The 26,526-nt window shown below is 38.9% G+C and overlaps 1 protein-coding gene across 1 annotated transcript in view; it reads right to left on the bottom strand.

Moving 5' to 3' along the window:
• Positions 1 to 3,783: 3,783 nt before the first annotated feature.
• DNAJC1 (DnaJ heat shock protein family (Hsp40) member C1) overlaps positions 3,784 to 26,526 on the bottom strand; it is a 108,979-nt gene continuing 86,236 nt past the window's right edge. The window contains exons 9-12 of the mRNA XM_075082672.1: positions 19,354 to 19,473; positions 6,096 to 6,144; positions 5,098 to 5,570; positions 3,784 to 3,999 (exon numbers count right to left, since the gene is read on the bottom strand). Of these exons, the coding sequence (XP_074938773.1) occupies positions 3,931 to 3,999; positions 5,098 to 5,570; positions 6,096 to 6,144; positions 19,354 to 19,473 (711 nt within the window). The 3' untranslated portion in view covers positions 3,784 to 3,930. The remainder of the gene's footprint in view (positions 4,000 to 5,097; positions 5,571 to 6,095; positions 6,145 to 19,353; positions 19,474 to 26,526) is intronic.

Here is a 26,526-nt window from a genome sequence, read left to right as displayed (position 1 = left end):
AAGCTGTTGCTCTGACGGCCCCGGTTTGTTTTGAAATAACTTGGTGAAAGCCCTGTGGAGATGGGATGGGTGCTCTATCTACACAGTGCCTGTGGTAAGGTGACCAAGGCCTCTGGTGGCTGCTGTATTGTTTTTCTGTAAAACCAGCTCAATGGTTTTTTCAGAAATGTTGTTTCTTGTCCATGGAGGGGTTGGTAAGCACACAGCCGGGCTCCTGGTCTGTTATTTCCCAGGCAGCAAGGAGGAACTTGACCCTTCCCCTCCTGTCACTTGAAGATAAAGTACGAGGCTTTGGCAGAGGCGAGATGGGTTATGGCTCCCTCACGCTTTTTAGCCCCTTGCTAGTCAGGTGCAGCCGCCGGCTGAGACTAGCTTCTGGGCGCAGCAGCAGGAAGATGGTGCTGCCACAGGCCTACTCCATTGGTATATTGTTCCAGCTGCTCAAGGCCTGAGGACTGAATAGTTGTGTTTTATTTTCCAATGGGGAAAAGTGGGAGTCCTGACAGAAGGTGGGTAATGGGGCAAGCGCAGACCTAACAGTAGGGGAACGTGAACCACCATCTGGCCCAGCCAGGGCCATCGCTAGCCCCCACCCTCCCACCTGCTGAAGGGCTCCTCAGCCACCACAGCTAGAAAAAAATTCCCTGTTCTAGGGCAACCATCTAGACAAGCTGTAGAAGTGGGTACCATCTTTCTTCTGGCTCTGTTGGGCATTGGCTATTTGTTAGTCAACGCTCAAGAAGGGAGAGCATATAGCACATATACGCTGGGCCACTAGGCTTGTACTTCATCCTGCTAGGCCTGTAGGTGAGGGGGGAGAAAAGCCTGATCTGCCCCCCAGCACGAGGCCTCCAGGGGCTCCCAAGTTCCTTCTGCTGAGTCACTAACCAGAGGGTTACATTTCTGCTGCTTTAGTCGTGGACCTAAGATGAATCCAAAAGCATCACCTAGTAGTCAGGAAGAATCAGTAAGTCACCTTGCTCCTATGAGAGTGGTACCACAGTAACCAGTAAAAGGGACAAGTCCTGCTTTTCCTTGGGCGTTTCCTTTATTTGAGAGGGGCTGCCTGAACCCTGCCATCGGGCTCCAGGGAAGCTGTAGAGAACAAAGCTGGAAACACTTGTGAGCTCACTAAATTCAGGACATTTATAAAAATCTCAACTTGCTAAGAAAGAGATTGGTGCCAGGAGGCCAAGATGAGAGCAGTGGGTGTTTTACGGTGCTCTTAGTCCTGATGGACCAACAATCACCAGCAGCGAAATAATGAAAACGACAGTTCCGACATTAAACAAAACTCCAATTCACCCGCCCTTTAGCGAAAGGGCCCACATCAAAGCCAGGTTCCCGTGAGGGCCACACGCGCAAACCAACCTTGTTTCAGTGATCGTGCAGATCCTGACATCAATGATGATGGGGCCGTGGCTGATTTGGCACCAGTTCAGCACAAGCTGAGCCCCAGAATGCAGCTGATGCCAAAGCAGCCCAAGCCATGCCCCTGGTTACCGCGCTGCCCTCAAAGGGGTCAGGAGCCGCTGCGGGTACAAGAGCAGCACAGATACACACGGGGCCTTTCAGCAGAATTTCATATTAACAGGCTTTTGAACTTTCTGCCCCCCCCCCCCCCCCCCCCCCCCCACAGCTTTACTGACAACACACCATATTATGGCTTACAGGAGCCGACTCATTCCGGACATCCTATGACATCTCAAATCCTGGGTTTATCAACTTTAGCCATTCAAGCTGCATTAGCAGGAGCTACTCTCAGGCCCGTGACTGTGTGACCTTTAACTGACTGATTTTCTGGTGCCTGTTTGTCACAAGCTGCACTAAAATCTCAGTGTTGGTTCTGCCTAAATGAGCTCTTCTTTTAGGTCAACCACTCAACGTTTCTATTGTTTTCAGACTCTGTCATTTTATAATGAGGTCACATTGGAAACTCTTCCCTGAACCAATTTTTTTTTTTTTTTTTCCAGTTCACACGTTCCCAGCTGCGAAGTTGGGAAGAATCTATTCCAACCATTTAGCTCTACAGGGCATTGCAGGGCAGCAGCTGTTAGGGTGTCCTTGCGAACCAAACTAACCTAAATCGGTGCACCATTGACCTTCAGCGCATCTCAAGCACACTCTACTCATTCAGGCTATTATTTTACAAAAATCCTGATGCTTTAGCTTGGCACTCGGACTGTAGCTTCAGCCAGGTACAGTAATACTGCCCTCCCTGGCTAGTCCGCCCCAAGTGCCCCTTTCTGTAGCGTCTCGCCTATCCCATCAACAGGGGCATGCTCAAACCAGACTCAGCTCTGACTCCTCTAAGTGCACGTCACAGTCTAGAAGCCACAGCCAGCCACAGCCAGACCCTGTAAGACTGAAAGCTTTTCATGCACAGAGTTGTAGTGCAAAAGGCACATTGAGGTACAGCGCGCAGCTGCCCAGCAAAGTAACAGTATTTTGCTTGCAGGAAAATAAATATTAACATTACTTGAAAATCTGCTGAAGTTGGAAGAAGTTGCTTAAATCCCAAGCCTGGAGTGACCCTGGTTTTCACAGGCAGGAAGGTTCAGAAAAACAGTAGCTTTGGTGGTGGAGACCAGAACCGCAAGAAAACAAAGGCAGGGTACTCTTACAGAGACTGGCTGCAGGTCACCACTTCTCAAGAGAGCATCACATCTCTGCTCAGGGCTTACAGACTAGAGCCACCACCAAAACACAAACAAAACCCCCAAAAAACCCAGGACAGAGAGGAACAAAGCATGACACAAGACTGGATGGGGCCTGGGTAAAGCTTTCACTGTGTGACAGGGATCCCTCCTGGACAGGTATCCAGGTTGGGTGCAGAGCTTAGATCCACTGATGCCAGACACTGACTCCCGTTGCTCACCCCGAGACCTACGCCGCCAGGCTAGTCCATGTGAAACACCCTTCCAGTTCCAAGCGACTTGCCAGTGCACTGCAAAACCTCTCCAGGTCTCGACGATGAGGGAGATGACCGGCCACCAGCTCTCGGTGCAGTTCCACTGCAGAAGAGGCCAGTGCATTTCCCTTACGCAGCCAGCTTGATCCTTTAAGCAATGAGGGGGGAAGCCATCACTTTGCTTCCACCCAGGCATAAGCAGCACCTGTTGTCACGTCAGGTACTCAACCTGACAAGTGCCACACAGTGACATGTACAACCTCTGCCCATCCTTAAGGATTGTCCTCCAGAACAACTGTGTTTGTCAGGACACTGCTTTATTCCAGCATTTTAAGCTTTGTATAACTTATCCAAAATTATTAAAACCAAGATAGCAAGTAAGGAATGGTAACCCTTGTTACATATTCTTCAAAAATAAAATCAAACTATATTGAATCCAGGTATACACCCCTCCCCCACCCCCAAATATGAGAACTCTTAGCCCAGTAATGTTAGCTTTAAGATGAGAAATACTGCTTATTTCAAAACATCGTTAGAATGACTAGACGTTCCATGCAGCGGCAGACATGCGTGTAAGCACATTGTCTTCTATTTATAGCTGCAAGAAAGAAAAAAGTACCTTGAGTGCAGAGATCCACTACTCTCGTCCTTGCTTAACAGTTTCAGATTAATTCTCATTTTCAAAACAACATTTAAAGTTCTTTATATTCTGTATATTCATCAGCTGTAAACCTACCAGCCCTGGTGTGCAATCATCAGTGTGGCTTTTCTGGAGGTCCACTAATTTTTAAGACATTGTTACCACTCACCTGCATAAGGAGCTCTCCAACACAAAAATACACCTTCGTTCTTCAACGCACAAAACAGGTAGGTAGGGTGGTATAAGATTTATTGATATTTTCTTCTACTAAGGCACATGACATATAGAAATACTGAGGTACAAAAATGCAGTTCCCTGCATATGAGATTTAAAACTCCATTTTGACAAAGATGAGCTAAATCTCTTCTGCTCGGAACATTCAGCTTTTAGCCATTTTTTTCTTTTGTACCAGCTCAACCAGCAACTTGTATCTTGCTATACACTCCTCCTAAAAAGAAAAACAAAAGCATTAATTGACGTTTGCTATTTTAGTATTGCTTTAACTCTAGACATGCTACCTCATTCTAGACGAAGAGCTAGGTTTGCGGGTTGTGTGGGGGTTTTGGGGGTCGTCTTTTGTTTTTAAGTTGCACACATTTTCAGGAGACTCTACATCTAGCACAGAGCAGATTAGAGAAATGAACTTTCAATTTATGTTTCTTAATGGGTGACTCCTGTTTAAAGAGCACACAGCCCAAGAAAACAGTTACCCAGTATTTCTCTTGCCAATGACTGTAAAAGCAATTATTGACGAGTTGTATTTTCATATGTATTTCAGAACAGTTATTCTGGTACGAGCCACATGCAGAGAGGTTGCCTTGTTAAAGACAAGCCTTTACAGTCAGTCACTAATGCAGCACCTACTGATGCCAGATTCTGTTGAACAGCTCCAGAGCCAGAGAAACACTCTCACCCCCCCCACGTTTCCTGCTCTCTGACATTGGTTTTGGCACAAATAAAATTAGAATTTTCTGCAGCTACAATGACTGAAGCGAGCACACTAATCTGTCACAGCTATTATGGAATCTAACACAGACCAGCTATATCATGACAACGAACGCTATTTTAAAAAGATTATACTTACAAAAAGAACATTAGATAGATTATTGAGCATTTAACACTTGCGGACGGATTACTTATTTTATTTGTTCATTGAGATGGGTTGAGAAAGGTACTGTAAAAGTGCAAGCAAAGCAGCTCACCAACAGTTGGTTACTAACTTTGAATCAAAATTTGTTTTAAGATCTAATTTGTCCTGCAACTGAAGATCTGAAAGGCAGAGGAGAGGTAGGAATTTTAAATGCAATAGAAGGTATTTCAACATTTTCTGTAATAGATCAAACAAACTGAATTACATGAAAATATATTTTAAATCAAAGCAACAACCATGACAGTAAAGCTCTTTAGGTAGATTATGTCTGGAGTGATAGGCTACGTAAAGACCTTACCTTCCTGCATGGACCCTCAGTTCTTAAGGTAATCATAAATTGGTAGAAAGTATGTTTCCCCTTAATTTATACTATCGTTCCAACAAAAAGAAGCATACCTTGCTCTTCCCAGGAACACATTTTGCTATTTTATCCCAGCGATCCGATGTTCCCTTTGGATACTGCTGCAAGGCCATTTCAAGAAGTTTCTGTTGATTTTGAGTCCACAGTTCTTCGGGGGCACGGCTTTTCTCTCTTTTTCTGCTCTCATCATCACTCTCTTCCTCTCGCTCAGTGTTATCAAAATCCTTCTGGCGTCTTCCTCTGCCCTTCTCTTCTGGTACCTCTTTTGCCACTGGTAGAGTTATTTCAGGAGCTTTGATAATTTTTCTTTTGCGGTGTCTAGTTTCACTTGCAATGGTCTCCTTTTGATCTATTTGGACATCCATCTGCTCTGGGATATGATCACCGTTCCCCTCCTCTTCCTCCTCCCTTTCTCGCTGAGTGATTATGTGGTCTGGCAAATTCACGTTGACTTTGACGTTCCTGGAATTCTGGGCCAGCGTTTTAAGCTCAGAGAGCCTAATGATACCTGTTAGAAGTATTGTTGTTACACTTCTTTAAAAAAAAAAAAAACACAACACAAAAAACCCAAAAAAACCCCCAAACCACAAACAATCAGGGAGCTGCCTGCAAATAAATGGCACCCGGAATAGTGCAGAGAGGGAAAAAAGCTCTTCTGGATTAAGAGCTTAAGGAAAATGCTTATCAAGAAATCAGGGTATTTGTTATGAAGCAATGAACTTTGCCAATTATGAGCTTATCTGGTACATGTGAAGTACTAATAAATTACCACACCGATATAAACAAACATAACAGAACAGTGTGAACAAATGAACAAAGCCCACAATAAACTGAGTAAGAAAGCCTGGGAGGATGTAGCTGAAGGGAAACATTCCCTCAGAATACCCATCAGGTCTCTCTTTGCTCAAAGCAAGGCGAGGTTGCAAAAGGCTCTCTGCAAAGCACACCCTGAAAGGTACCAAATGCATTTGCAGAGCTATAATCCATCTACAGTGCTTTTCATAAGCACCAGCGAGGATCTAGTGGCACGCACCTGGTGTATAGGTAACCGAATCCTTCAGTTGTTTGGCTTTCATTGTAACCTGCATGAAAACAACAATAAAAAAAAAGGACTATTAAAAAAATCACATTTTTGGGGCTACTGAATTATTCATTAGCAACTTACTGCAAAATATCACCATTGAACATATATTAAATATGGCGAGGCTGATGTTCTTCTGCTGGCTCTGCTCATGTATGCATCCCAAACTGGCAAAAAGTAACTTTCAACACTTTGTCCTTTCTAAAACACTCCCAGCTTATTAAAATAATGTAAGCAATCCTACACATTTCTGTGACTATCACCATAATACATCACAACCGATATTCAAATTTTATTTTCTTTCATTGTTAAACCCTAATTCTCTAGCCTACAAATACAGCAAAGAGAGGGGGTAAAAGGAAACAAATGAGTTACCTTCTGGATATGAGCTTCTCAGTACTGAACGGCAGAACAAAATAACCCACATAGGTCCAGATGATGAGGCACACTAGCGGACAGGCATTCAGTCCCAAAATAAAATCTAACAGTTTGACTGCCAAAGATCAGCTATTTGACACCTCCCAAGTCTGATATTTCGGGGAGAAAGTTTATTACATGAGAATGCAAAGGACAGAGAGCTGCCTGCTTCAACCTTTCCATGTAAACCGAAATCTGTGTGGAGGTTCCCCATCCCAAATTTCTAGACCTCACGGCAGGTAACAAAGACAGGCCTCATGTAAAATTAAGATCCTTTTAACCCCTTAGCATCTGTGTTATAGCAAATGATCTAGAATCCAAAATTCAAGTAACATGTAAAAGCATTTTAAAATGTAGTACTCAAAGAAATATACATGCTTTTTAATTATTGAAAGCATTTTATGAATGCCAGATTTTGATTTCAGTCTTCTTGAAGATAAGGTCTTTGTGAAAAAGCTAGAAATTGTAATCAAGTAGTCCGAGCCACCCAAATCAAAGAACACTTAAAATGTAAAGAGGCAACAAACTGAATCAGAACTGATACTACCTGGGGTGGGTGACCTGCGTTTCCTGCTCTTTGAGCCTGGGACTTCAGATGTTAACACCCGTTTAATGTGAGGCACTGGGCAGTGTGCTGCCCGGAGCGAAAGTGAAAAATACATCACCTGCAAAGTCAGAAATTCCTCCACGTGGGATTCTATTTACCCTCAATATGAATCATTTAGACCTTCAGAGCCACAGCACAGACCTCTGCTGTTTTAACTGACTCATGTTAACACCACTAGACTAGTATCCTCTACAGAGAGCAGCACTAGAGAGCAGGGGGTTGTACAGCTGTTTTCTGGAAGAAGAAGAAGAAGAAAATACAGCGGTTTTGTTGAAGGAACGAAAATCCTGATTTTTTGTTCCATTACAGGATTTGTAAGTGAGCGCTTCCAATAGTTAAAATACTTTGGTACCGCATGCTTCTAGTCTAGTCTGTTGGTTCCTCCCGCCCACCTTTCTGCGTATGCAACTGCAGGCCTTTGCTCTGAAAACAGGCAAGCGCTTGATCTCCTCAATGAAATGACAGCAAGACCTAACAGGGCACCGGCCTATTCTATTTTCCCCACAAATTAAACTTCATTTTCTGGGATGATTACGTTTACATGAAAACTCCACGAACAAAAAATCCTGACTCTAATTAACCAAAATCGTTATCCAGAGGCAGACATCTGGCACAGAAAACTCCAGTTGCTATTGTTGCAGTATGATAAAGTTTTAATTGGTCAAGGAGAAAAATCCCAGACTACTACAATGAACAGATAATTTTAACTAGCAGTAACAGTTCTGCCTGTGATCTGTATGATCCTGATTTTGAAACGACAGGATGGATCCTCCTTGAAACAGGTGATCCACTAACAGAAGTTGCCTTCCCTGAAGAGTTTATAGTCTAAAATAACCCAAATTAAAATGCTTGTGTTCCATTTTCATTATTACCAGAGTGTTTCTACAGGGCCAGTGCTTTAAAAGGCTGAGTGGAAGGGAATCCATTCTTGACTGCTAAACAGAACGGATCCTTAGCAGTGCCCGGCTATGCATCTCTTCAATAGAAATTATGTTACATAAACTGGATTATAAACAGACTATTTTGAAAAGAGTGAGAAGAATTTCTTATGCAAACAAGCAGCTGGTCCTTTAGAGCTTACTGCAATGATGCAGTGGTCTCACTGCGATTATGACAAGGCATTATCTATGTTCATGTCTTTCAGGAAACTGTTTTCAACCATTTTGCTATTTTTTCAGTACTTCTTTCAAAGATTTACAGCCTACTCAAAAGACCAAGAGAGGAAAAAGATAAAAAAGATTCCCTGAACCAAAGAGAGTAGACTAAGTTGCAAGCAATGACAAAGACAGGTACACTGAGTTGCTACTCCAATGCCAGTGTTCGGTTTTCTCTATGCTGAGCCCCCGACGTTTTCGGAGGTTGGCAATTACTGTTCTATCTTTCAAACAGACTACACATGAAAGATAAACTTTACATTGGAATCAATATGCTGAATTCGGGTTTCCTTTACAAGACAGACATTCCTGAATTAGGTTAGTGCAGGTATCCTGTAATGGATATAAATTTTGCTGCATTTTACATCTAACTGAATTAGAGTCTAAACCAGCCCTCTCCACTAGGACAATGAAGGATTTTGGTTTATTTCTAGATCCTAATGGCATTTCACATTTCCCCCTACACGCAAAAAGTTCAGAACTAACAGTTTTGCCTTAGGTTATCTTTTTCCGGATAACTTCAGCCCTAATAACTCTGTGAACCGAGATGTAGCATTTGTAGTAAGTTACTCCATTTACTACATCAAATATTTCTAAGACTTTCTCTTTTGAAGGCAGTAGGATATCTGTCCATATTTTGATGGACTTTTAATTTGAACATTCACCAGGTAAGCTGGAAATAACAACTGTGTGTATGGTTTAGATATTGAAAATGTACCATGTCAGACACTGAACAAGCAGCTTCAGTTGACGTAAGTTTGGCAACTCATCAAGCCTCTTATTCACAGCTTTACTATCATCATTCACAGGTTACACGAGAAGATTATTTGTCTCTTATTCTGTCTTGTTACATGAGAAGATCATTTGTCTATTCTTTTTTTTTTGTCAGCTTTCTTCTTCATACAGATGATTTTGCAAATCCTTTTCCAGGTGCTATGGGAAGTTCAGGCTTACTCCAGCTCTTTTCACTTAGAGTTCAAGGTGTCACTTATTTAGACTTAGCATGTATTTGTCCATCAGCTTCAACCGTCGTTGCTGTTAAAGATGCTGACACAGGGCAAGAATCATACATGTCAGTATTAAACTACTAAGGATTATTAGGAACCCAACCTATGGAACATATGAAATTGTATTTCAATTTGATCTGTTTGAGTTTAAATCATTGCTCTTGCCACTCAAATTTGCAGTCTCTTCTGGTGCCAGTTCCTCCACACTTTCTGATATCCTTAATATCAATTTAAATTTCCTCTCCAGTGGTGAGTAGTGTTATCTACTAGCTAGTTCTTAACAGTGATTTAAAAAACAAAAATCACTAAGTTAGACAACGTGAGTTGCTCCATTGCTGTCTCTACTCAATTTCTTATCGTAACTTGCTTATATTATTACTCTTTCATTAGGTAACATAACATACTTGAAAATACTGTTATTCAGAGTATGAAGCAGTTGTAGAATTACTCTTCTAGTTGTTATTGCTGATTGTTCCTGCATAATGCTTTAAAATTATAGTTTTCATGTATATTAAATTATGAGTTTTATCATTACCGCGAAAAGTTGTGCTAAAAGCCTACTGCTATTGACAACAGCTTTCACCAGAGTATTATCCAGCTCTTAAGAAATCCTGGATCTGGGGTCACTTAAATAATAAGGATCAAGACCGTGAAATTGATTTAAAACAGAAGAGGGCAGATCTCCTATTCCTCCAAGCATTCGTACTGTTGAACACTGCATTATTTTACAGGAATCAACTTTAACTGTTGCTGGTTTTATGCCCAAATAACCTAGACATCCCTGTAGTCTACCAGGGATAACAGAAGTCACAAATAAAGTCAGCTAAACACACGCACAGTGAAACACATTTTCTTAGATGGAAAGTTGACCAAAAAAACCTGTTGGATGCAAGCAATCAAACTGCTGAAGCAGAAATCAAACCGTCTTACTATGGGACCTACAGAAAGAAGCCACAGGAACAGTTTGCTTCTGAGAACGCCCTTCTGAATTCAGCTTCAATAGCTCTTCAGCTACAAAAGATTTTATTGAAAGCAAGTGGGATTAGTGGGATGATTTTATGTGATGAAAGCCAGACAGAGCTGGTTTCCTCCTGTACTGCTGACAATTAGTCCAGATCATAAGACTAGTTGCTACTCAACAAGATACCTAGCAGTAAAAACGTTCCTCATCATGACCATCCAGATGTTAAATCTCTTTTTACCCTGGACACCTGCCACCTCTTTCAGATGGAACAATCAATGCCTCAGAGATATACAGGAGGAAAAAAAAAGTATTCTTCAGAGGCAGCTTAAAAGACTCAGTAGCATAGGCAAAGCAAATTTTGCTATCACGTGAATTAGAGACTACTTTTCATCCTGCAGGAAAGTCAGGCAGTAAAAAAAAGCACAGAATTATGACAGACCTAGAGGGAAAACCCTGTAAAGCCAGGTACAGTGATGCTACTGATGCCACACAGAGAAAAACAGCCCTTTTGCAGAAGATGAAGAGCAATTCCTCATTCCCACAGCAGCACGCACCAGCCCATCACTTCAGCTGACCCCTCCAGGACCATGACCAGCCTAGCTTCGCAGGGCACACGCCAACCGGACTTTGAAGCCTTTGCCATTTTGCTGTCTTCTGGCAATCTTCTGTAGGCAGCAATCTACCTTCCTTCTCCGAATAGGATACTATTTTGATCAGGATTGCACCAGATAATCACAGAAGTACAAATCTCTTGGGTTCTGACAACATTCTGCGAAAATAACGTGTGGGGTTTTTTTTTGTAGAGGAAGAGATAACCCATGTCACTCAGTTTCCCAAATGTATATAACCTTCTTGTAAGCAAGGATGACATGCTATTGTGCTGCTGAAAAATGAAAGTCCTGATAAAATTGTTTACTATTCTTAGCATCTTCCCAAGCAGAAGTTCTATAAATATCTGCTAAAGCTGCCACAGTTTCTCAGCACCAGCTATCAGATATTTGCTGTCCCAGCAGCAGCGTTCTGTTCACCCAGTTGTTACCCTCCTGCACACCCTCTGTCAGGTTTGTCGTGCAAAATCGCCAAGATCCGTGAAATTATGGAAAAATGCAATGTGGAGACAGCCTGTGAGTAGCTGAGCCTAATATGCAGCAGTGAGGAATTTCTTGAGTCTTCGAGGCTAATTTGAGTTTAAAAATTACTTTTCTATCATAAAGGGAAGCCAGGCACAGAAGAATTTTAACGTCTTCCTGGCTTTGTCAAAGAGGTAGGTTTTTTGCAGATTTAATCTTCCAGAACAGCACAGAATGAATTGCCAAACTTGAAATTCTCCCCTTACAACCAAAATACTACCTGCTACACTGAGCTGTTCTTCCAGTCTAGATCTAAACAGCTTTTCCATAGCAACAACTGTATCAAGAACTGTTTGACCCAAGTCAGACAACAATAAAGACCCACTCCTTTATTCTCACATGACATACTCAAAATTTGTTGCTTTATGAACTACCTTCCCTTACACACACTAAAAAGGCTGCTAAAATTGTCTTCCCGTTTTAAGAGACTGGTGAAACCTCAAATACTGAAGCATCAAGCAAATAGTTCTCCATTTTTTGCAAGTATCCTTATTTGCAACTTATTAGATCTCTTGAAATGAAATACTTCAAATTAGAAGATGCACCTTTGTTTTGGCATCACTTTTAACAGTTTGCTTAGTAGATCATTACTAATTTTCTCAAAAGTATGTAACATAGCTAGTCTTTATCGACTATGTAAATCACATGTTGAATTTAATGCTAATACAGCGAATGAGTATTTTAAGGACAATGTGCTTTTATTCTTGAAAAAACTAAGAGACATGTGATGAATTTAACTGAATTTGCTCAGACCAACCAGTTGCAGCCAGCAACAGTACAGTTTTCTTATGATTATGGACTTTGAAGACGTGTGTGATTCTGAACTCGGCCACAGCAGATGGAGAAGAGGTAGCTACCTCAACAGAAATCCCCAAAACAACTCTGAGTTTAATTATGAGGCAGTTTAAAATGTGGCCTGCAAAAAAGCCACGCGTGGCCTGTATTACCAGATGTAGAACACTAGCCTCTCTCCAGTTTAAGTGCCCAAACAGTTAATTTAAAGCAGCAGCAGAATTGCTCCTTTTTTCAGGACACAGAAAGAGGAAGAACTCAGCAACTGGAATCGCCATGATGTTGGAGACTTCATGCTATGGTTTATTTTTTTGTTGGTTTGTTTGGTGCTTTTTTGTGTGTGTGTGTCAGTTAAAATCCATGTTTTAGAGCCTTTAACTTAATACTATGGGCACTCATGTAAGCAAGGAGTTTTGCTTGAATGCCCACTGCAACAACTACTGGGATGTCTTATTTCGTGACTATTGATGCAAAAGGCATTACCTTTCCTGACAGTCAGAAGATTTGAATCCTGCAGCTCACCAGGATGTACATGGGGCGTTACGGTAATTCAAGCCACTCTAAAAAGTTGCGGCAGCCCTGGTTTGAACACCCCACAAGCCACCTATTTGAATTAAAAGTTTGTGTTCCACTGTCTTCTCTAAAACTTTCTTCTTTACGTGAGATGAATGCTCAGGTCATGCTTTATGAGAAGGAAATAAATTGTTTTGCATTGGGGTATAAGATGCATTGTACTGCCCAATTCTGCAAGATCTGTAAGGGCAACTGTAGGACTGCACAGAGGAAACTTCGTGCAATGAGGGAACTGTAAACAGCAACCACCTTCTCCCCTCCAGGTCTCAACAGAGACATTCTGGTGTGTCTGTGGGATTAGACAGGTGTTTCAAAGATTTCACTCTCAGATTGAGTGATCTACATGATGTACAAACAATCTAAATCCCACCTTAGTCATAACTTCTTTTGGATCTTGATCCAGAGCTTGGTCTTTACACTTCAATAAGCAACTGGAGGAACTATTGATTACATGAATACATGCAAGTTTCTAAGGGTGAATGTTTCAGAATATCCACTACTAGAGAGCACAGTAACTGAGTTAACACAGACATAGCATACAAAATGAAATATAAAACAGACTTCCAAAAACAATCTCCAGAAGCAAAAAACCTAATAAATCCATAAACTTTTACATATGGATCATTTCTCATACAGGTGTTTTCTTGCTGGCAAGGTAATGAGCTTGCATTTGTCAAAAATGAGAAATCTATTTTAGAATGGCATATAAAGTACACTGAGTATGAACTCACGCAGTCAGACGTATAAGGCTGAAACAGTTGCTTGGACATACAAAAGATATCACAAAATAAGCACCCCCAAAACATTTTGCTTTTGGGTTTCATGATAATTCAGAAAGTCTGCTCAAATGTATCCACCTGTCTATTGTTTTGCTGTCTACGTTGGTGTTTTTCTACACGAGCAGCTAATCCCAATCAGTCTGTTTTTGCAACACAAATGCATGAGATTAGTGACTGCAGGAGCAAACAGAATCAGTTTAAATCCTGTAAGACAAGTGAATGATATTACTTCACAAGTATGAAATCTGAGATCTCTTTGCCTTTAATTTAAAAAACCTGTATCTAATAATCACATTAAAGTCTGTTTGGCATGCCAGACAGCTTTTACTTCCTCTGTTATTTTTACAATTTGAACTTCCTTTGTAGTTACTGAAATTAATTCATGCCTTTCAGCAAATATTTTTTAAAATTTTTATCTATAAGAGTAAGTATTGTCAAGTACAATATACTTTTATAATGTTTCATCTAAGTGCTTCTTCTCAATTTTTGAATTCAGCAAAAGCTGACAATCATTATTAGAAATCTTCATAAGGCTTAGCATTTGTCAAATCAAACAATATAATTTTTGTAGAAATAGTAGTCTGGAAACTCCATTCTATTCATTATTTATACTATGTTATGGGGTGTTCACAGTGCTTAGGAAATTCAAACATAACTTTTTTATTTTGTTTTAAAAGGTCAATTATTTCCTTAAGTATTGGAGGACAGGAATGAGAACTAACCCTGGAGCAACAAATTCAGCAAGGAAAATGGGTCAAAGAACAGATGTTTAGAGGATGACAGAGAGCAGTGTAACAGACAGGTAACCAGGTCAGCAGGCAGGAACCCTGATTGGAGTTAACTGAACTCCATTTCCCTTGCATAATCAAAATACTTGAAAACCTAATTTATAACACCAGCCAGTTGCAAGAAAAATGACTTTAAAAGCTGTAGAAGCTTTCAGTTGTGAAAGCAGTAAGATTTCATTATACTAAGCCAGCTGAAAATTATCTTTATGGGAAAAGATGGCTAAATTCCCAATATGCACATATTAGAATGAAAATCAGTAATTTAAATAATTAAACATACAAATAAAATGAGTACAACTTAACCACATCTATTTTGGGTTGATTGTTCATTGGCTGTTAAAAGATGTCTTCATGAAGAGAGACAAGACAAACATATCCTATATTTAACATGACAAAAGTTAAAGCAATAAGCCTTCTTACAGCATGTCTGCACCATAGTTGCAAGCTTAACCTAGCTCTGAGCTGAAAAGCACAGGGATATGTTGCAAAGATATTTACACTGGAATCACACGAGACAGCATAAATAGAAACAGTAGAGCTGAATGAGCTCAGGGGCACTACAGCATGGACACAGCTGTTTATTGTTGGATTTTGGCTAGCACTTCCTCAGTGGTCTGCATCACATTGTGTGGATGTACCTGTTTGGATGGGGAATCTGGTAGACAAACCCATATAATGGGCCTCATAGTGATCCTTATTTGTGCAGTATATAACATAGTAAATGTTATATTGTATAACATTGTAAATAACAATTTACAAACTTGAATGTCTACAAAATCCCAAGGTAAATAACAGTAGAAAAGAAAAAAAATCTGAAAGATTACTGTGTTAGGAATTACTGAATTTAAGAAAAGTCAAGCTAAAGTATACGCAGTGATTACTAACCAACTATGGTGACTATCTGGCTTTAATTTTACATTTTTTTAAAATGAGTTCACACATGCTTCCAATTGTAGGGAAGGTTTTGTTTCCTCCCCCTTTCCTCCTAGACAGCTTGCACTTGCTAGTCTAATCATAGACCATGTGAAGAGAAGGACCTAACCTCAGGCAGAATCACTACACTGATGTTGTTTCTTGCAGATGTTTGTGTAACCTGTTCTTAAAGGCCTGCAAATACAGATACTCCGCACCAGCTTATTCCACCACTTTAACATCTCCATTGTAATTCTTTGCCCCTTAATGTCTGACTCTGCAGTCTGTGATAAAATTTGAGGTAGTTACTTCTTGCCCTATAAGGCACAAGCCCCTTCCCCTCTACAGTTACCATTTTATGTAGTTGAATACTTACGACCTCAGTTCATATTTTATTTCTGTTCAACAACATGAATTCTTTCACAATCTTTCCTTGTAGGTCACACTTTAGCGACCTATATTTCTCTTTATTCTCATCTGGACTCTTTATATTGAATCATGAGTTCAAGAGCAACACTGAAAACTAGACACAAACTAAGGATGTAGAAGCAGGTTTACCATCCTCCTGTTTGTACGTTCTCAGTGAGATGCTTGCCCTTTTCACAACAACTTACTATTTGTTGACTTGTATCTAGCTCATTAGCTTTGCTAATCCCCGTGTTCCTCCTGCTTTTCAAGAGCTACCCCTAGCCAGTTGTTTGGCGTCTTTTATTTGTGAACCTGATCACCGTCTTGCTTTGTGTCCTTGCATATATTGGCTGCTTAATTTCACCCTACATTTTACGTCATCTTTTTGCACCTTATTTTTCCCATTTGTCCTGGCCTTTTTGAATTCTACTGATCTTCCAATATACTTTCAGTGCGTCTTAGCTTTGCAAGGTTTACATGTGCTCACGGGGTTCTGGGGTATCAAAGTCATACTCTAGCAAAATCAAGGAAGAATTTTCCAAGTTGAACAAATCTCTCTAGAAATGAGTCAGACATACAAAATTTCTAGGCCTTCTTTGTATGTAAAAAGCCATATTAAGGCTCCACGCATTAGAAACTTTGCTTCATACTGTTCCAAAACTCATTAACATAATGGCAGGAGAAAAATTCAGAAATGTGTTTAAAAACCTACAAAACAAATAAACCTACAAAACTAAGTTAAAACAACACTATGAAGCTGAAAAGTTCACAAAAGCCAAGAACGCTGTCCTCAGGTCACTTCATCCTCCTTAAAAATTGCCAGTAGAAACAAATATAGTTTGATGTAGGAATTTACTTTTTTAAAAAAGGAAGGTGTTTAAGACAATTTGAAATGGAATTTCTTTGGGGTGCTTAGAGGGAGTGAATTTCACTGATTCTCTTCCAGTTTCAGCTTATTCTTTAAAAAAGCATTGAAATAGTTTTCTAGCGTTTTATTTTGCTAAGGAAGAAGGCTTTGAGACAGGAGCAACAATGGAGGGATCATTTTGGACTGGATTACTTTGAACTGTTTTTATTAACAGCTATTTAGCTAATCAACTATTAAAAAGTGTCTGAATGCTTAAAATCACATGGAAACAAGCACGCTGTACCTTGTCAATTCTTTCTACTACAGCGCTCTGTGAAACGAAAACCAAGCTTTACCGCTCTTGATACTTTACAGAAGAAACGAAGTCGTCTCAAGTTTTTAAAAAGTATTTCCTGTGTTACAGAAAATGTCGGAAAAACAAATTCAGATTCACCCTTGAATGTTTTTCTTTTTTAAGATCTAGTGCATTTGCCAGATAATACACACTTCAAACTCTCTCTAGCTTACCTAATGTTAAATTAGTCATAAGTAAGGGATTCCCAAACTCTGCTACACAAGCTATTTTAAAACAGCACCTCATACACCAGAACTTATCTCCCTGCACCTCTCCCAGTGGAAACAGGGAACAGTTGTTTGGGCAGCGAACACTGCCTGCACGTGCAAACACCTCTTTTTCTGTGCACAAAGTTTAAAAAAACAGAAGCTTCTCCTGCAGCTTTAGCGTAACATTCCTTTTCAGCTATGGTGATGCCCAAGCAAAATAAGAATCCTTGTTGTAAATTTAAATGCTATTCTGTGTCACCTTCAACAAATATAAAGGATAAGCTGTACATCTTATTCAACAGCTGAATGGATATATCTGAAGTATAGTCCCAGTTTCAACATGTCTAATACTGATGCAATGACAGTTTGAGATGCAGAGAAGTTTCCAGGAAGCTTTTGTTTAAGTGTTTCCTCTTAAAACCTAATCGCTGTAACTCTGTGCAACGCGATCATAAAAGTAGCAGAAACTCTAATAAGTAGTCTGTGCCAGGAAAGCTGACCTAGCATTATCAGCAGTTGGAAATTTTTAGAGAAGTAAAAACTTGTGTGGAGAACACTTACGTTAATCATATAGTTGAAGGTCACTGGAAGCAAAAAGGATTCCACTCAGACCTTTCTCCACACATAAAAATCCCTGAAAATTCCTTTTTTCATACAAGAAAATGACAGCTCTTAGAACATACACCTTCCTTTCATTTCTCTTTCTAATTCACTGAAGAGTACATTGCTCAAGACTTCTCACCTAATGGAAGATGCAAGCAAGCTTTGTTTTTTCTTTCCAGTACTGGATGTGTGCAAGAATGGTGGCCAAATATATTATACAAAGGGTTCTTAATAAAGAATGTTTTTACACCTGCAGTGAGGAATAAAGCAGAAAATAGGTGCAAAAGGCAGTATTAAGATAGTGTTAGTTCTGTGATGGGGATATGTGGAATCATTCCATATGGCTCTATTATCAATATCAAGTAAATGAATCTGTTTTACCAAAGCAATCTCAAAGGACCTTTCCCATGCACACTGTATACCACCAAGCCATGTTAAATATTTTTGCTGTAAATATCTGCTTAGTAAAATGTAGCATCTTTTTAATAAAGTCACTCCACTTCAGTAGTATGAATGGTGCAGGAGTACGATAACAACACTAAACAGAATAAACAAAAAAAGACTTAACTTTATTTGCCTAGCAGGTTAGTAACTTCTTGCTTATGACCACTTTCTTGCAAATATATGTGCTGTTCTAAGATTATAAGAATGTAAATGGCTTGTTTTCTAGTATACCTAACAGAACTGTATAGATGCACTAAATCTTTAAAAATAACTTCTAAAAATATCTTTTTGTGATTACATCGACAGGGGAAAAAAGAAACCACTTAAGAAGTATGCAAATTGCCCAAAAGGCTATAATGGATTACATTTCACTCTCGTCAGAGGCTTTGTTTCCCACTATTTAAGATAATTCCCAAAATATAATAAATAAAGAACATTGAATCTCAAAACGTACATCAACAGATTTAAACATTATTCTCATTAACCCCTCCGGAGCCTATAAAATAGGGTCAGCTGAAAGGGCTTTCAAATGGTCCTCAGCAGACACTACATCATGTTCTAGTGATCTATTGCTTGAAAAGGAAAAGTCTTTTACAGCTTAGCCCCTAAGGGTTTTAAGATCGTAACACTTAAAATCCGTAAGTACAAGCTCTCTTTGATATCTGGTACAATACTATAAAATATGAATTAACAAGGACATTAGTCATTTTATACAATATCATTATTAACCATGCTATAATCCAGAAAAAGGGACTGAAATAGTATCACATGTATAACTCGTTTTAAAGTTTGTAAAGATATTTCAGTTTAATTAATGGAAACCACCTGTCTAAACACCATTAGCTCATCTACGTTTTTTAAGGACTGGGTTGAAACAGAAGTGTAATCTTTAACCAAGTCACACAAACATTCGCTTGCAGTAAAGGAGGTTGCTACAAAACCCGAAGCGCATTGTTTTTCTGTTATTGGGTTACAGTAGCTCAAGTCTGTAAGCACCAGAATCCCCCATCCAGCTGATCAGTTACAGCTGTTAATTGTGGAGGGAGAGACTGGCTGACATCTGCTTCTTGCATAGTTAGTTAATGGTTCACTTCCAGGTCCTAAAAGGATTGTAGCCTCTCTCAAAAGACAATGTCGTCCCCCATATACGTCTGCCTTCTACATTGCCTGTCTTGTTCTGGTTTGTCACTCTCTATACAATGCAAATCAGAGTGAACTCACATCTGCCACTGATCGACCCAATTCGTGAGCAATCTTTTCCCATCGACCTGGGGTCCCCCCTGGGAACTTAACCATACTTCTTGTCAGCTGGCTGAGGTCCTCCTCTGTCCATTCAGGTGCCTGTAAAACATTTGTAAAACATTCATTACACTGGGATATTAGACATATTTTTCTGAGGTAATATACTCAAAAAAACCCTTCAAACAAATTAATCAAGTCATGTAAAAAAAAATTAAATAGTTTCAAGTATCTGTGCTGTTGCTGAAAACGCATAAAAACAACACACCAACAGTAAGATATTAAAAATCCTTAACCCCTAAAAAATGCATTTTGTATATTGTACACACTAACACATTCGATTTCTATTAACATTTATACAGTGTACATAACACTATAAAATGCAGTAAAAAGAAACACTACTTTTATTAAGGATTAAATCACATTTTAAGATGCAAAATTTTAGACATTTAATTGCACACGTAAGATTTTTTCAAAGACAAAGAAAACATCCTCATTTTTACTTTTTTAAAAAAAGCCTCTAAATAAACCAGAACAGTAATTTTAGCTTTTTGTCACTGTAATCGTCCTACGCTTTAGCATTCTGGGATGATTCAGGAATGAAATCTGTTGATTCTGATGTTCCATTAAGACTATTAAACAACACCCCTCCCCCTGCACCCAAAACACGGTTATGCCACAAAACCAAACCGGATGCTTCTACCACCCAATAACCAAAACCTATAAAAATGTTTTCCTTTAACTACATAAGACAATCTGTTAAAAATAACTGTCTTCATAACGGCCAAATAAAAGCGAACAAAGCAAGGAACACACAATTATAGCAGTTAAGGCATGAATCGCGCTTGCCTCAGAAGGCAAGACGCAGTAACCATCTTTGACGTTTGCGCGTCTTTGGCAGCGCCTGCAGAGCTGAATCTTTGTTACCATCAGTAGCTTGCCATTTTATTTATTTTTTTAAGGAATTCTTTACGACATACCTCTTCTAATCACCATTTCCGATAATGAACAGGCACATATCAAGCAGTTTGCATTACAGAGCCATCAGCACAGAACAACAGTCAGAGGTGAGTGACCCCAGGGACCATCTCCACAACTACAGCAAAGCTTCTCCCTGACACTAATCCTGCCTGTCATTCTCCCACTGTGCTCTAACCACACTGACATCCGCCTGCCGCACTGCAAGCTTAACGGGGCCCTTCCTGACTTTTTACTGTCTCCCCCAATCAATGGTTCAAGCGTGCTCTTTTCACCATGTCCAAATGGCAGCTTCACTCATAATCAAAGTGCATTGCTCCTGTTAAAGGGCTTCCCGAAAGGCTCCACCATTTGCATTCATTTGCAAAGCAAACTACTTTTATTCACTTTGTTCTGCTATCAAGAGTGTTCCCTGAAGCAGATAAATTGGCATAAATACAACCTGCCACTTAAAAGACAGTAAATAATAGTCAATAGTAGCAAGGATTTCATCAATCCTCCTAGTTTGGATCCGTGTAGTCCTTTATTCAATGCTCAAAGCCTCAGACATTCATATTCGGGTAGTTTTTAATACAAGTATAAGATGAATTATCTGTGATGATTCAAACGCAAGATGCTTAAATAACGTGTATGTGAGAGATCTCGCCCATACATTACATGCATTATCATACAATTACACTCTGGCCTACAGAAGTGATAAATACATAGAAAATCTCAACATTGCACAATAACCTTATTACTTTTATTGTATTAAACAAGTTAGTGTACTCCATATATTTAGTTTATTATACTCTATACACATATTTCATAATAAAATACTTCTCAGATATTTTTAGAAGGTAAGATTTGGGGAGCTTAATGTTCTACTTGTAAAAATTTACATCACTTTAAATAATGAATTCTTCTAAGACTTTTGGTTAAAAGCCTTTTGTTCAAAAATCAGTCAAATTTCATACCTCAAAATTAGCCTTAATATGCAGTTTACTGTAATTTTCTATGTAATGTGTATTACAACTCTGTTGGGTTTGTCGCCTCCCCCCGCCTTAAAGTAAATTCACAGCTATTCTCTCTTACCATATCCAAAGCATATCTAAGCAATTACACATGGAAATCAAGATTATCTTTTCAGTGATGTACACGCGTCAGAAGCTTTCTGGTAAGTTTTATTTTCAGGCTTTTTTGGTAAGCATTGTTTTTCCCATGTGCTGAAAACTTTACTAACCATTTGTAAATATTGCAGAAGTCATAAGGTTATCTTCCTAAATAACAGACAAAACTATAAGCGTTCTGCAGATCTGTAGCTAATTATATAGCTAATTCACAGCACAATAATTCATTAGCTACATTAAAATATCAGCTCGATAATCTTATTTCAAGCTGACAGTAATTTTAGACTGTGAAGATCGAAAACATTTAGAAATTTGGAAATATCTTCGAAAAAAGCTTTTAGAAAATCCACTCTCAACTGCTAAAGCTGTAAGGAGCTTTTGTGAATTTGCAATTCCTCAGCAACAGTTAATTGTGTCTTTAGATTCAACAGCGCCTACTGTGATCCGACCACTACAAGCAGCTATGAGGGTGGTCATGGTGTGCATGTATTCCCTCTGTTCTAATCTGTAGCCAACTGTAACTGTGAGAGTCAAATGAATGCATAAACATACTGCTTTGTCACCTAAAACCATGTGTGTCCAATATTACTGAAACACTGGGCCAAAATTCATCTCTACAGTAAAGCAATGGAAGACACCACATGGTGAGGGGACAGCTGTTGTTACTACACAAGCATTCAGATTTTGCATCAAAAGCGCCCCGTTCTGGGATTAACTCCCCATGCTGAATACAAAATTATAAGTACAGAGTTACGGTGTACAGTCTCTAAAATGAAAATAAACTACAAGTGTAGATATAAAAAATTCATAGCATTCCCATAAATAATAATCCTTTAACATGGCTTATAATACACATCTGGCAATACTGAAGGATTAGTTTGCTCACCCAAACCACTATGCACCTTCTGTAGAAAAGAAATATGAATGTGGTTAATTGTTTGTCATCACTCTTACATAAGCATCTACACTTAGCAATTCCATACCACCTCTTTCAGCATGATGCAGTTTTATACTATTAAGATTTTTTTAAAAAGATGAACTCTATTTTCAGTCACATTAAAAGCAACATTTTATTAGACAATAAAGCATTTATTTTCAAGAAAACAGCCTGAATTTTTAGACCTGTTAATATTAGTAAGTATAAACCTATAACCTTTTGTTGATAAAACTGGGAGGAGGCTAGTATTTGAGAATTTATAAAGAAACATTAAGAGTTATTTATGTTGACTTGACAATATAATTGCATTTTTTAAGACTAAATTTTAGCTTTAGTGTGTTTCTTCCTGTCATCAATATACTGTAGATTCAATTAAAATCACTGTTGTATGGAAGTTTGGATAAAGTTTTCAATCTGGCTAGGACTTTGTGCTATGCTTCATCCACTTTTGGTGGATGAGCATGTCTAGTCCATGACCTTGCAAGTAAACCATGAGGCAACATCTATCTAAAAATACCTGTGCAAACATTTGTAGAACAAAGGTCCTGGTAAAACACCAGACAGTTTTGCAATTCAGGATAAGTTTAGCCTACAAGGTGGTGGTGTTTCTATGCAGTAACTGTAAGAACAGAAAGTAAAAGTATCCTTGATTTAATTTCTTGCCCCAAATATCTCATTTTTCTTACATTATTCTTCCATATTCTTACAATTTCTTGCTTCACCTACTAGAAGTCTGACATTAGTCTGTTTTATCAAGTCTAATACACATCTGACATTGTCATCCACCTGTGGCTGAAGACTAAGGACCTGCTACAGTTCTAAAGATCTCTTGTGAAGCTCTAAAGATCTGCTAAAGGGCATTAATGATCTGAACTCATATTCAAAGCCACAACATGTTCACGTAACCCTTTGTTCCTTCAAAGCCATAACTCAAATTCCATTTCCACCAGTACAATTTTTATTGATTGAGCCAACAAAACCATAAGGACAGCTGTACTGTTTCAGACCAATGGTCAAGGTAGGCCAGTAAGCTCCTTTGTGCCCAGGGAGTGCAGCTGCAGGAAACTTTACTACATACTTTGTGATAACAAGAAGGACTATATTTATCATTCATTATTTCCAGTCCCTCTCTGCTTTGAAAAAACAGGGGCCATATGTAGATACTAAGAGGAAAAGGAAGGGACGCATATAGGTTACCTACACTTCCCCATATATTTTCCCTAACTCCAATTATTTTCAGCCCAATGAATTGATCTATGCTGATATATTTTCTCTATTTAATAACCCTCAATGAATCTCTCTTCCAATATTTTTTCCAGTCTTCACTGAAATGACATAAACTTTCTGGATTTGTAACATCATCTTCTGAGGAGTTGCACACATCTGCTACCCATTATACACGGACTGCCTTATTTTGTCTGTTTTGAACCTGGCTCCTGCTAGCTTTGATGTCACCTAGCTCTTGTCTTTGAATGAAGAACCAGCAAATAGTCTAGGCTACTGACTTCCATGTCACTTACAACTTTGTTCAAAAATATCCTCTTATAGTATTCCCCTGTAAGTTGTCTCTTTCTGGCTAAAGAGCCCTACTCTAATCAGCTGGTTTCTCATATAAACGCCATTTTATGCATAATACTGCCCATGATACCTTTTTCTAAACCACCTGCAATTCCATAATAAACCACCTCTCTGAAACGAGGTACCAAACTGCACACAGCAGGATTAATCATAAATTTATACGATGGAAAAAGGATTTCTTCTGGTTTACTTTCTATTACTTTCTTAACAATTTCTAACATTTGCACTGTTTTTTTGAATGATACTGAGTTGATGTTTTTAATGAAGCCAGCACTGATAACTCGTATGATCTCACTCCTCAAGGATCATGGCCAGCTCAGAGCTCATGAGCTTGTGCATGAAGTTAGGACAGTCATCCACTACATCAACATTTGCATCCTTTCATAGTTACATCCTGGGAAGTTTTTCTGACATTTTATTGCCCAAGCAGTCAGAATCATAAGATCACCCTGCAGTTCTTCAGTGTCTGTCCTCACCTTCATTATTCCAAATAGTACTACCACTGATAAACTCTCTCATGTCAAAGCTCACCTTATTACCGTATTATCATGTTCACTATACTAAAGGAATACACTGGGCAGCACAATTCCTAGCAGAAACCCAGCCAAACTCCACTGCTAATCTTGCTCTACCGAAAGAGCTATTTATTTCTACCCTCCATTTACCATCTTTTAACTAATTATTTATCTGGGAAAATACCCTTCCTCTTATCCCATAACTGCTTTCTCTCCTTAAAAGCCTACAAGCCTTGTTAAACTCTTCTGGAAAATTAAGTGGACTTTATCAATCAGATCACCTTCTCTCTGCATATTTGTTAATCCTTCAAAGAAGTCCAGAGGGTTTAAGGCAGGACTTCCTGTTGTAGAAGCAATGTTCAGGTCTCCACGCAGGTCATATTTACCTGATGTTCACTAACTCTACTCTTTATTTCAGTTTTTGATAGTTTTCCCTAAAGACATGTCAGATGTACAGGCCTGTAAAGGTTCCTGAATTCCACTGACAACTTAATAAATAAACAGAATGACACATTTGCCATTTCAGTCCTCAAGCACCCAAGAAAATAAACAGTTAACTGAATTATTAATCCTTAAATTTTTTTTGAACTCTTGGTTGCATATCCTCTGATCCCAGTAACTTAAATAATTTAATCTTGAACAATATATTACATAGGTCTAAAAGAACATTAGAGATCAATTTTAGAATTTTTCAAAGCAACTACATGTAAATGTGAAGATACAACTAATTATCTTCACTTATATCATAACCTTGTCGAGATAACAACCTAACCATAATAATTTTTTTGTTTATACTATTCCTCACACAGGAATACCTTCAGTATTAAAAGCATTCAAATATTAAACAATACACATAACATAAGCAGACAACAGCTCTTAGAGAAGAGTGAGAACCTAAGAAGAGAAGCATGAAGTTTCTTCTGCCTCAAGTATCAGGTCTTCTACCATATGCAGCAGAAAATGTTCTAGTGCAGAGAAATTCTTCCCCTCACAGCTGCCCCCAACCTGGATTAGAGATATTCTAAGCAAGAAGTTGAACGTATTTCTGTTACAAAGCCAATGATGAAGCTGTCTGTGCTCCGCAGCCCGTTTTTGCTCTTAATCAACATTATAAGCTGGCTTTCTACACACATTCAGCTCCTCACTTCTCACCATACCCTGCTGCCTTTAATTTCTCTGTCCAATGTATTTCCGCCCTGCTCTCTGGAGCTACACATCATATAGGAGAGAGAAAGAGAAAAAAAAACCATAGAAAAACCACAACACAATACCAGTAAGCCATGTGGTTTCTTTAATTTCTAAACACACAGTTGAAAACAATCTTTCTGCAGTAGGAGAGTCCGTAGGAAAAGATAAGACTCCTCTGGAGAGATTTTTCTAGACCTTGCCTGTTTCAGAACAGGGAATTCACAGACATTTCAATTAGTGCTTCCCTGAATAATACTGCATCACCCCTTGCAATTCACCGCACTATAGACCATTTCCAGTACTGAACAGATCCTCACAGATATACATGAAACTCCTCTAGTGACATTTTGCAGTAACAAAAATGTATGTTTCCTGTTCTTTAAGAAAGCATTACCCTGAAGATCTTCCCTTTCATCTTATCATTACTCTGTCTCTATAAGAAGTCTTGCTGACAGAACCTGTCAAAAGCTTCATAAAAGCCAAGTACACTGGAAAGCTCTAATAATAAGGCGTAACTTTTCTTTAAATTCACACTGACTTATTATTATTATTTTAAAATCAGTGCATCTAATAGTATCATTCACTTCATAATTTCAAAAAATTACCTGGTATGGAATTCACGCTAACTGGTCTGTACTCCCAGAATCCTCAATGAAGCTCAAAAATTGGTATCCTATTTCTGTCTCTCATTTCAAGGCTCGGTTAAAGGAATTGCTAAAATATTAACAGCAGTATTAAGTGGATTTAATATCAGAGTTCTTTTTAGGTCAACTAATGATGAAGACCATTGTTCCAAGCAATTTTTTTCATCAACTTCAGATGAATGCTTCCATCTAAAACACTCCCTCCC

Source organism: Phalacrocorax aristotelis, chromosome 2 (genome assembly GCF_949628215.1).
Source record: "Phalacrocorax aristotelis chromosome 2, bGulAri2.1, whole genome shotgun sequence".
Classification (NCBI taxonomy): domain Eukaryota; kingdom Metazoa; phylum Chordata; class Aves; order Suliformes; family Phalacrocoracidae; genus Phalacrocorax; species Phalacrocorax aristotelis.
Note: the sequence above shows the minus strand (reverse complement) of the source record. Positions and strands in the feature narration are given on the sequence as shown.